Below are 12386 nucleotides of genomic sequence, written 5' to 3'. Positions count from 1 at the left end.
AGTTTGACTGCCCTGAACAACTGAATTATGATAGTGTCATTGCAGTTATGTTAGAACCCTTTGCCTAAAGTGACTCTAACATTCCAACAGACAACTACCCAAACTCACTTTAGCTGCTTTCCAGGGCTGCGTTTCCCAGAGTCTCCTTAGCGCTACGTGCGTCGTAAGGTATACCTTAAGGTCTTTCTTTAGGTCTCGAGCTGTTTCCCAGAGCCTCCTTAGCTAAGGTATACCTTATGAAAGGTATACCTTTAAAAGGGTGGTCTGAGGCACTCGTAAGCTGTCCCTTAGCGATGCGCTCCACTCATCCTGTCACAGTTTTAGCTTTACGATGCCAACATTTTGCTTTTCAAATCGACAGTTGTAATACAGTGTGCATCTAGTAGCACATCTGCATGCGAAAATGACATAGATAGTTTAATATTAACTTTATGAAAATTAATTATCCAATCAACGTTTCTGTGCATAGCACGTCATGAGAATGTTGTCGTTTCACCTGTCTACACTTATGTAGGCATACCTATGTATGAATATACTATGCTTTACATACTTGTGTTTATAACCCCACATACCATGTCATACCCGTTCAGTGTGCTTGTCTATGTATGATATTATTCACAGTCCCCCACATTTATCACATCATCCTTAGTTATCTGCATGCAAATACATATGATGCATTCTTTCAGTCCATGGTAGTAGTTTTGTCTGACCCAGGAGAGCCTGGGCCATTGTCCATGGATTGCACAGCAGCCGTTTATGGCCCCCAATTGAAATTCTTCTGGAGCCTCCACCTGGTATGGCCACAGCTCCAAGAGGGTAATATCTTGTCACCTGATTCCTCCAACTCTTCCAGGAGGATAAGCCATTTGAAGATTGCTTCCCCATGGGTCGAAAAAGACAGGCCCATGCAGCTTTCAGCTGCTGTCCCCATCCTGGGGAATTTTATGGCTCCACTCAGCTCCACTCATGTATGGCAGTGGAATTTTTACAACTCCACCAGTGTGCGTGCCATGGAAGAATATGTCCAGTTGTGAGGGGACAACAGAGTTGATTGGGAAAACTGAAATTTTACCTTACAGTACGTATTTATTGAAACTATCACAAGGTCTCGTCTTGACTCTTAAAGAGATTAGCAGATGTTCTTTAGTAGGCATAGCTTCCTCTTCTGCAATATTAGATTAGATGTAAAATGATTATGACAACACTTGTTATATTAAAACATCATTCATAAGCCTTTACAAGTGAGACAATCGATTCGCTTGGCATCGATTGATAAACTTTTCAGCACCACAGTTAAGGCCAGCTTCAACTTATGACATACCTTTGGAAGTGTCCCTTAAGGCAACTGTTAAGGTATAGTATGGGAAACACTCTTAAAAAAGCGGTTTCCCTTTGAAAGGTATACCTTTCGTAAAACGTTAAGGTACATCAAAACTTGAACACGCAGCCCAGATTTCTTTGTCATGTGCATCTAAAATGGCTAAATGAGATATTTCTGATGAGATAAAATAATTCAACTGCATAAGCAAGGTGAAAGTCAAAGTAAAATAAGTGAAAAAAACAGGAGCTTCCAAAACTGGAGTTTAAAAGATTATTGCAAGATTCTGAGAAAATGAGACTCATCCGTGCAAGAATGTGTTGACCTCTGAAACTATTACCATTACAAAGACAATGCTTAAAGATTTTATCGTTGAGAGAGGAAAAAATCAAGCTCGACTCTTGCTTCAGACCTGAAGAAATACACAGGTGTTTCTGTGTATCCTGCCACTGTGAGAAGACAACTCAATGCTATTACAGAATGTCTTAATGAATTTGCACTAGTACGGTGAAACTGGACACCTGAGACGTGGAGTGAGTTTTTATAGATCAATGAGTCTAAATTTGGCATTTTTGGAAGAGAAGACAAGACTGTTTCCTTACCCATTGTACCATAAGACAGTCTGTCTCCCAACAAGTCCCATTATTTTCTGGAATTTGTACATAGTAATATGTGCTAATATATAAAATTGACAGGGAAATTGCTGATTGTACTCTTAAAGGCAATTGTGTGGCAATACTTCATGTTGGGATATGTTGCCTTATAAACTCCATGGCCATTGAAGGTGTTTTGGATGTGCAGCCAATAAGACTGAACTTTGGAATTGTTTTCAAGAAGCATGAAAAAATATCCAAGCTGATTTCTTTGAAAAGCTAGAATTCTTTGAAAAGCCTTTTTAAAAAATAAAATAAAATAAGCTGTAATAAAAGCAAAGGGTGGATACACTAAACAGTGAAATATTTTATATTGTGACATTGTTTGTTTTTACAGAGGTGCCAAAGACTGACAGGAGCTTTGAAGAGAGACTGATATTTAAAACTTTCATCCTGAAGTTTGTGAATGCCTTCACCCCCATCATGTACATAGCCTTCATCAGAGGCAGGTGGGCTACCTGACAAACGACAGGCTTTCTAATAACATTGGGATCATCTGCAGTATGTCTCAATGGATTCTCTTTCTATCCCTGCCTCAATCCAACTTCCTGTCACCTGTGGTAATCTTTCATCTTTTTTTGCTGCTTCTGTCTCTGCAGGCTTGTTGGTCACCCAGGAAGCTATTTGTATGTTTTTGATTCATACCGGATGGAGGAGGTAAACATTTATAATATCTCAGTAATGTCTTTGAACTGGATGCGTGTGACCCTGTACTCTCTATATCCTCTAAGTGTTCTTACTGTAAACACAAAAGAGAACTAGCAAAACCTGTGTTCGGGAATGTGTGAGTGTGTGTGTGCGTGTTCTTGCTTGCGTGTGTGTACCTATGTGTGTGTGCGAGTGTATGAGTGTGCTTGCTTACGTGTGTGCCTGTGTGTGAGTTTCTGCATGCTTGCTTGCGTGTGTATGAGCATGTGTATGTGTGCGTGAGTGTGTGTGATTGAGTGTATGTGTGTGTGCATGTGTGTACATGTGTGTGCATGTGTGTGTGTAGGTGTGTGTGGACTTGTACTCCTATCTTTGTGAGAACCAAATGTCCTCACAAGGATAGAAAGATGGCGAAAATTACGGAAAGTGAGGACCTTTTGCTGGTCCTCACAATATCAAGAGGCTGTTTTAGGGTTAGGACTTAGGGTTAGGGTTACAATTACGTTAAGGTTAGGGTTAAGGTTTGGCATGTAGTGGTTAGGGTTAGGGTTAGGGTTAGAGGTTACGGAATGAATGTAGTCAATGGAAATTATTCGGATGTCCTCGCAAGTATAGCAGTGCATAACTGAGTGTGTGTGTATGTGTGCGTGTGTGTGTGTGTCTGTGCATAAGTGTGTGTGCGTAACTAGTCTCTCCTCTACCCAGTGTGCTCATGGAGGTTGTCTGATGGAGCTCTGCATACAGCTCAGTATTACCATGCTGGGGAAACAGCTGATCCAGAACAACCTGTTTGAGATCGGCATCCCGTGAGTTTGATCTCTGTCTTACACACACACGCACACACACACACTCACACACTCACACACAGCCACCACACACACAGCGACACACACAATACACACAGCACACACACACAAAAGCAGACATACACACCCCCACACACACATGAACTCGCTCACACACACTCACACCCACATACACACACTCACACGCACTCACTCACACATACTTACACACACACTCTCACACACACATGCACACACACATACTCTTGCACATATGCACACACACACATATACACACACAAGCAACCACACACACTCAAGCGAGCACACACACACACACACCAGTGAGCACACACATACACAAAGTGGACCAAATTGGACAAATTAACATAATCTTAAATAAAGTAATCATATTTAAAGGCAGACTATGCAGGATATTTTTATTTCAGAATATTGTAAAATAACCATGCCAAGGCATATCTATGATGCACTGGCAATCTATGTCTTTACTTAGTTTCGCGAAATTCCTGCACCTTTTACCTTTATTTGTTATTCTAAAATATGTTTGAGATGTTTCAGGGCATGGCAGTCTTTTTTGTGTAGGGATGGGGGGGCGTGGCTACAGAGCCTGTGGTTTGGGATCAGATTCTAGAAGTATCTGTTGCTTGTTAGCTGCTGCAATGCTGTATGCTAAGAAGACTATAAACAGCAATGCAAAAAAACATATTATAAGAGTCAACCTTAGAGTTGTTATTCCTCGGTGTGTCAGCTGAAGTCCGCTAAAGGGGACGAAAAATGATGCGGAGTTGGCCTGGTTTGTGTTGGACCTATTTGAAACATTACTTTTAGCTGGCTAGTTATGTTACGTAGCTAGATGCCCAAGGTTGTGTAGCTGTTGTATCGAGTTCTGTTCTCCCATAATAATGTCTTCCCCCCATAGGAACTGCTGCTACTGTTTATGTCTATGTCGTCATGACATTACGACATAGACATTATGTCTATGTTGCGGGCGACATAGCTCAGGAGGTAAGAGCGGTTGTCTGGCAGTCGGAGGATTGCTGGTTCGATCCCCTGCCCTGGGTGTGTCGAAGCGTCCCTGAGCAAGACACCTAACTCCTAATTGCTCCCAACGAGCTGATTGGTACCTTGCATGGCAGCCTTTTACCGTTGGTGTGAGAGTGTATGGGTGAATGAGAGGCATCAATTGTAAAGTGCTTTGGATACAAGCGCTATATAAATCCAGTCCATTTATAGGTGCCACTTAGCTAGCTCGGTAAATCACCAGCGTTTATTTAAATCGGTAACTGAATGAATACAGTTTGCATGCCTGGTATCTGGCTACGTCAAGCCAACTTCACTACCAAACTAAGAAAGTTGAAAACAAAGACTCCCGAGCCTCATCAGGATTCACTGATGATGAAACGCAGTATAACTGCCTAGGCATCAGTAGTTTCTCTGCATTTATTTCAATCAGAGGAACTGAATTTGATGCAGCATGAATGCTATCTAGCTACGTGTAGCAGCTTCACTAACAAAGTTAACAAAGTTGCAAACAAAGACTCAGAACGAGGTATAGCGTTACAAACAAAGTTTCTAACTCTATACCTCGGGAATATAACAATGTAATATTACATTTTATTTGGCAGTGGCTTTATCACCAAGACACAGTTTAAAAATGGTAGATACCAAGCCTCAATTTGTAGGAGTAGAGGTGATGAGTTATGTCATGATTGTGTAAAGAGAACCAGGTTCTTTTGGACCAGGTGGATGGCCTTGGGAACAGATCATGCAGAGCAAACGGGGAAGGGCTTCAAGGATGAACTCGGTCAAGTTAACACCAGGAGTGCCGGACCATTCCACTGATAACAAGTGCACTAAATAAACGTAATCCCTCTGGGAAAAATGCATAGGAAATTTGCAGAGGGAACCCATGGCGGAAGAAACGTCAAAAAAAGATGTCTTCACTGAAAACTATAAATAAACAAATTAACAGCCGAAACAAACACTGCTTCAAATATGTTTTTATCTTGCTAAATAGTAGTGGTTTCTTTAGCTTAGATAGTTTTTGCAATATCCTACGCAGCATTGTTGTTGTAGACGAGGTGAACGTGTCGCTTACAGCCGTTGTGCACGAGCATGGGAATGTAAAAAATCGAATAAACAAAACCTTGCATTTCAAGACGGATCAATTTTATTTTCACCCTTGTTTAAAAATTTTCAGTTGGATAATAATTGTAAAAATAAAATGTAGGGCAAAAAAAAAATGAAATAAGGGAAAGGCATAGGCATAAACAAATGATCACAATATGAACGCAATATAAAAATATTTTTAGAGAACATAAATGATATAATTTATTCTTCAAAATAAACATAAACAAATATTTCTAATAACAAAATGCAATAAATAAAATATTTGTATAAATACAAATGCAACAGCGTGTCCAGCATGATGAAAAGTGAATCCTTGCGCCTCCTGGTGTCATGAAGGAGAACTGCCTCATTAGTCTGAAGATGGCCGGAATTTAACAACACTGTTATAACACACAGAGATGAAATAAGGTGTTTTTAACATTTTCCAAACATAGCTTTTCCCTATTCCGTTTTGATAGAGGATATTAATCATGAATAAAACACAAAAACAAACCTTACCACTGTGAACGTTGTCCTCAGATTTGATTTCCAGAAATGATGCTTTCCTTTGCCTTTTTTTTTCGCTTAGAGGGAGCTACATGCTGCATTCCCCAGGAGGGAGCTACCTGATGAATGGTGGCATCAGAATGCACCAGCAATCTAATCTGAGCACTTCCCTCCTGCAGAAAACTGAAGAAGCTGATCAGGCACATTAAGTCAAAGAGGAGCTCCTTCCAGGAGGAGGAAGGGGGGAAAAAACTGCAGCGCTACGAAACCGACCACTTCCTGGAGCCCTTTGCCGGCCTTGCCCCTGAGTACATGGAGATGAGTGAGTACTGAATCAAACCCCTGAGTACATGGAGATGAGTGAGTACTGAATCAAACCCCTGAGTACATGGAGATGAGTGAGTACTGAATCAAACCCCTGAGTACATGGAGATGAGTGAGTACTGAATCAAACCCCTGAGGACATGGAGATGAGTGAGTACTGAATCAAACCCCTGAGTACATGGAGATGAGTGAGTACTGAATCAAACCCCTGAGTACATGGAGATGAGTGAGTACTGAATCAAACCCCTGAGTACATGGAGATGAGTGAGTACTGAATCAAACCCCTGAGTACATGGAGATGAGTGAGTACTGAATCAAACCCCTGAGTACATGGAGATGAGTGAGTACTGAATCAAACCCCTGAGTTTGTGGAGATGAGTGAGTACTGAATCAAAATCCTGAGTACATGGAGATGAGTGAGTACTGAATCAAACACCTGAGTACATGGAGATGAGTGAGTACTGAATCAAACCCCTGAGTACATGGAGATGAGTGAGTACTGAATCAAACCCCTGAGTTCGTGGGGATGAGTGAGTACTGAATCAAACCCCTGAGTACATGGAGATGAGTGAGTACTGAATCAAACCCCTGAGTACATGGAGATGAGTGAGTACTGAATCAAACCCCTGAGTACATGGAGATGAGTGAGTATTGAATCAAAACCCTGAGTTTGTGGAGATGAGTGAGTACTGAATCAAACCCCTGAGTTCATGGAGATGAATGAGTACTGAAACAAACCCCTGAGTACATGGAGATCAGTGAGTACTGAATCAAACCCCTGAGTACATGGAGATGAGCGAGTACTGAATGAAACCCCTGAGTACATGGAGATGAGTGCGTAGTGAATCAAACTTGTGAATACTTGGAAAGGGCTGAGTACTGAATTAAACCCCTGAATACGTGGGGATGAGTCAGTACTGAATCTAACCGTATGTATATGGAGATGAGTGAATACTGAATCAAATTCCTGAGTACATGAGGCTGAATGAATACTGAACGAAACTCCCACATACATGAGGATGAGTCAGTATTGAATCCAACAGTAGCACAACCAAACACTCATCCAGATTTTAAGCTGCTCTGGGTTTTGATTGGTCAAACAGGGAGTTTGTTCCACCACTGGGGAGTTAGGGTGGAGAAGCTCCATGGTAGGGACGAGCGTGAACCATTCACACAAATGTAAGACGCCTTGCTGCAGCAGAGCGGAGTGGTCAGGCGGGCATGTAGAAGTGTGCAGTAGGTTTGCCTTGGGGGAGGAGTACATAGTAGGCCCGACCTGGGGCATGAGTGTGCAGTAGGCCTGCTCCGGGGAAGAAGTGTATAGCAGGCCTGGGTCTGGGTCAAGAGTGTATAGTAGGCCCTCCCTGGGGAATGAGTGTGCAGTAGGCCTGCTCTGGGGCAGAAGTATATAGTAGCCCTGCTCTGGGGCAGGAGTGTATAGTAGGCCTGGATCTGGGGCAAGAGTGTACAGTAGGCCGGCTCTGGGGCAGGAGTGTATAGTAGGCCTGCTTTGGAGCAGGAGTCTCCTTTACCTCCTTACTTCGTGAGCTCTCAATCACGGTTGATGGCACCACAGTGACTGCCTCTCACTCTGCCAGAGCTTGGGGGTGGTCCTGGATGACCAACTGGACCTCAAGGAGCACATCAAGGCAACATCACGGTCCTGCAGATTCCTTCTGTACAACATTAGAAGGATTCGACCATACCTGACGACGCACTCCACCCAGCTGCTCGTCTAGGCTACGGTGACCTCTCGCCTTGATTACTGCAACTCTCTCCTTGCAAGCCTGCCAGCTTGTGCCATACAGCCACTACAGATGATTCAGTATGCCGCTGCCCGACTCATCTACAACCTTCCCAAATTCTCCCACATCACTCCTCTGCTGCAATAATGAGGATGTAATGAGTCTGCAGTAGGCCTGCTCTGGGGAGGAGTGTGTAATAGGCCTGCTTTGGGGCAGGAGGTTATAGTAGGCCTGCTTTGGGGCAGGAGTGTACAGTAGGCCTGCTCTGCGGCAGGAGTGTATAGTAAGCCTGCTCTGGGGCAGGAGGTTATAGTAGGCCTGCTTTGGGGCAGGAGTGTACAGTAGGCCTGCTCTGCGGCAGGAGTGTATAGTAAGCCTGCTCTGCGGCAGGAGTGTATAGTAGGCCTGCTTTGGGGCAGGAGTGTACAGTAGGCCTGCTCTGCGGCAGGAGTGTATAGTAAGCCTGGATCTGGGGCAGGAGGTTACAGTAGGCCTGGGTCTGGAGCAGGAGTGTATAGTAGGCCTGCTTTGGGGCAGGAATGTATAGTAGGCCTGCTTTGGGGCAGGAGTTTACAGGTGGCCTGCTTTGGAGCAGGAGTTTATAGTAGGCCTGGGTCTGGGGCAGGAGTGTGTAGTTGGCCTGGATCTGGGGCAGGAGTGTATAGTAGGCCCTCCCTGGGGCAGGAGTGTATAGTAGCCCTGCTCTGGGCCAGGAGTGTGTAGTAGCCCTGCTCTGGATCAGGAGTGTATAGTAGGCCTGCTTTGGGGCAGGAGTGTATAGTAGGCCTTCTTTGGGGCAGGAGTGTATAGTAGGCCTACTTTGGGGCAGGAGTGTATAGTAGGCCTACTTTGGGGCAGGAGTGTATAGTAGGCCTCCTCTGGGGCAGGAGTGTGTAGTAGGCCTACTCTGGGGCAGGAGTGTATAGTAGGCCCTGCTCTGGGGCAGGAGTGTATAGCAGGCCTGCTCTGGGGCAGGAGTGTATAGTAGGCCTACTCTGGGGCAGGAGTGTGTAGTAGGCCTCCTCTGGGGCAGGAGTGTGTAGTAGGCCTCCTCTGGGGCAGGAGTGTGTAGTAGGCTTGCTTTGTGGCAGGAATGTATAGTAGGCCTGGGTCTGGGGCAGGAGTGTATAGTAGGTTCTGCTCTGGGGCAGGAGTCTATAGTAGGCGTGCTCTGGGGCAGAAGTGCATAGTACGCCTGCTCTTGGGCAGGAGTGTATAATAGGCCCTGCTCTGGGGCAGGAAAGTATAGTAGGCCTGCTTTGGGGCAGGAGTGTGCAGTAGGCCTGCTTTGGGGCTGGAGTGTACAGTAGGCCTGCTCTGCGGCAGAAGTGTATAGTAGGCCTACTCTGGGGCAGGAGTGTATAGTAGGCCCGGCCCGAGGGCAGGATTGTATAGTAGGCCCGGCCCTATGGCAGGAGTGTATAGTAGGCCCGACCCTAGGCCAGGACTGTATAGTAGGCCTGCTCTGGGGCAGGAGTGTATAGTAGCCCTGGCCCTAGGGCAGGAGGCCTGGGTTTGGGGCAGGAGTGTATAATAGGCCTGGCCCTAGGGCAGGAGTGTATAGTAGGCCCGACCCTAGGCCAGGACTGTATAGTAGGCCTGCTCTGGGGCAGGAGTGTATAGTAGCCCTGGCCCTAGGGCTGGAGTGTATAGTAGGTCTGGGTTTGCGGCAGGAGTGTATAGTAGGCCCGACCCTAGGGCAGGAGTGTATAGTAGGCCTGCTCTGGAGCAGGAGTGTATAGTAGCCCTGGCCCTAGGGCTGGAGTGCATAGTAGGCCTGGGTTTGGGGCAGGAGTGTATAATAGGCCTGGCCCTAGGGCAGGAGTGTATAGTAGGCCCGACCCTAGGCCAGGACTGTATAGTAGGCCTGCTCTGGGGCAGGAGTGTATAGTAGCCCTGGCCCTAGGGCTGGAGTGTATAGTAGGCCTGGGTTTGGGGCAGGAGTGTATCGTTGGACCGGCCCTAGGGCAGGAGTGTATAGTAGGCCTGCTCTGCGGCAGGAGTGTATAGTAGGCCTGCTTTGGGGCAGGAGTGTATAGTAAGCCTGCTTTGCGGCAGGAGTGTATAGTAAGCCTGCTCTGGGGCAGGAGGTTATAGTAGGCCTGGGTCTGGGGCAGGAGTGTACAGTAAGCCTGCTCTGGGGCAGGAGTGTATAGTAGGCCTGCTTTGGGGCAGAAGTTTACAGGTGGCCTGCTTTGGAGCAGGAGTTTATAGTAGGCCTGGGTCTGGGGCAGGAGTGTATAGTAGGCCTGCTCTGGGGCAGGAAAGTATAGTAGGCCTGCTTTGGGGCAGGAGTGTGCAGTAGGCCTGCTTTGGGGCAGGAGTGTACAGTAGGCCTGCTCTGCGGCAGAAGTGTATAGTAGGCCTACTCTGGGGCAGGAGTGTATAGTAGGCCCGGCCCGAGGGCAGGATTGTATAGTAGGCCCGGCCCTATGGCAGGAGTGTATAGTAGGCCCGACCCTAGGCCAGGACTGTATAGTAGGCCTGCTCTGGGGCAGGAGTGTATAGTAGCCCTGGCCCTAGGGCAGGAGGCCTGGGTTTGGGGCAGGAGTGTATAGTAGGCCCGGCCCAAGGGCAGAAGTGTATAGTATCCCTGGCCCTAGGGCTGGAGTGTATAGTAGGCCTGGGTTTGCGGCAGGAGTGTATAGTAGGCCCGACCCTAGGGCAGGAGTGTATAGTAGGCCTGCTCTGGAGCAGGAGTGTATAGTAGCCCTGGCCCTAGGGCTGGAGTGTATAGTAGGCCTGGGTTTGGGGCAGGAGTGTATCGTTGGACCGGCCCTAGGGCAGGAGTGTATAGTAGGCCCGGCCCAAGGGCAGGAGTGTATAGTAGGCCTGCCCTTGGCCGGGAGAGTGTAGTAGGTCTGCCTGGTGGCAGAGACATACAGTTGCTTTTTTCTGGGAAGGTTTATTGCTCTGGAGGCTTTTGGGGAAACTAGGTGTCCCCAGATGACATACCTACCAGCATGGCCAGACAAACTGTAAAGCCTCACCCACTACCCTCCTGCTCAGAGCACATTCCGGATCGTTCTGCGCCAGAATTCACTGTTAATGTTTATTACACCTGTAGCTCTGAGAGATACCCCACCCCCCACCCCGCTCCTTCACTCGGACATTAAGATGGATTAGCTTTGGATTCCAGGCTCACATGCCCGTTTTCCACCAAGGCATTTCGAGGGCCTGTTCGGAGCCGGTGCCTAATCGCGAACCAGTTCTTCCGTTTTCGACAGCAAAAGAACCGGCTCTTGGCCGGGAAAACTGGTTCCAAAGCGGCACCAACTCTTAGCTGGTTTAGAACCAAGAACCACTTACATCAGGGGCTGAGGGCGGGATTATCGTGACCAACCAAGACCAACTAAAACTCTGTGACCGCCAGGTAGAGTGAGACCACCTTCGTTCGCCAGACAGGAAAACGTACAGTGATTTGCAACTATATATAAAATAGGCAAAATGTCGGTAACAACCTGTACCTAGTTATGTAGGAAAAAATGTCCTTGCTATACTCCAGTGATTGTTTTTTCAGTACTTTCGTGATTTTTTTCTTTGCCAGCAAATAAGTCAGAGGTGGTCCAGCGCTATAGCTTTTGGTTGCTAAGGGGACGTTTATCGACCTCCCCATATAAACAAATGGAACTTTACATACATTTTCTAGCATACAGTTTACGTGTCCTGTCTTGCGATGTGGTCGCTATCAGTACGTCTAGGAATCTGATATTCACTGTTGTAAACCAAGTCGCAGGACGCAAAATAGCCGTTAGGAAAGCAGTTTTAAATTATGAAGCAACGTCTGTGCCATTGGATTTAATGGGTCGCGATGAGATAATTCCAAGCGCGTTGCTTGTCTTAAAGTTGATATAGTAAATAAGAGGTCCCTCCAGTTTTTTGCGAATCAGAATTTTCGGAATTCAACACAACTTAAACAAAATGTCGCATTTTCCCCGACGCTGCTCAAAATTATGAAAATAGTGAAAATTCTGCTTTCTATGGTAGTTGACTTCCATGTAATGTAATGTAATGTAATGGGACACAGCCAATGTGAGTGCATAACTTCATGTGAAACTGTGTGTGTGTGTGTGTGTGTGTGTGTGCGTGTTTTGTGTGTGTGTGCATGTGTGTCTGTGAGTGTGCGTGTTGGTGTGTGTGCATGTGTGTGTAAGTAACTTAGTACAGAACTCCATGTCTGTGGAATTTTGTGTGGGATCCAGTGCGCGTGTCTAAAATTAACACAGCATAGAACTACGCATTTAAAGAAACACTCAAGCGTTTTTTATTGGTCCCC

At 46.2% G+C, this 12386-nt stretch overlaps 1 protein-coding gene across 1 annotated transcript in view; it reads left to right on the top strand.

The window, feature by feature from the left end:
• The window catches only part of ano1a (anoctamin 1, calcium activated chloride channel a), a 75820-nt gene that overhangs the window by 39216 nt on the left and 24218 nt on the right, over positions 1-12386 (top strand). The window contains 4 exon segments of the mRNA XM_064313526.1: positions 2309-2420; positions 2571-2628; positions 3325-3425; positions 6221-6363. Coding sequence (XP_064169596.1) covers positions 2309-2420; positions 2571-2628; positions 3325-3425; positions 6221-6363 — 414 coding nt within the window.

Source organism: Anguilla rostrata, chromosome 16 (assembly GCF_018555375.3).
Source record: "Anguilla rostrata isolate EN2019 chromosome 16, ASM1855537v3, whole genome shotgun sequence".
In the NCBI taxonomy this organism is placed as follows: Eukaryota; Metazoa; Chordata; class Actinopteri; order Anguilliformes; family Anguillidae; genus Anguilla; species Anguilla rostrata.
This window is presented reverse-complemented; position numbering and strand designations above follow the sequence as displayed.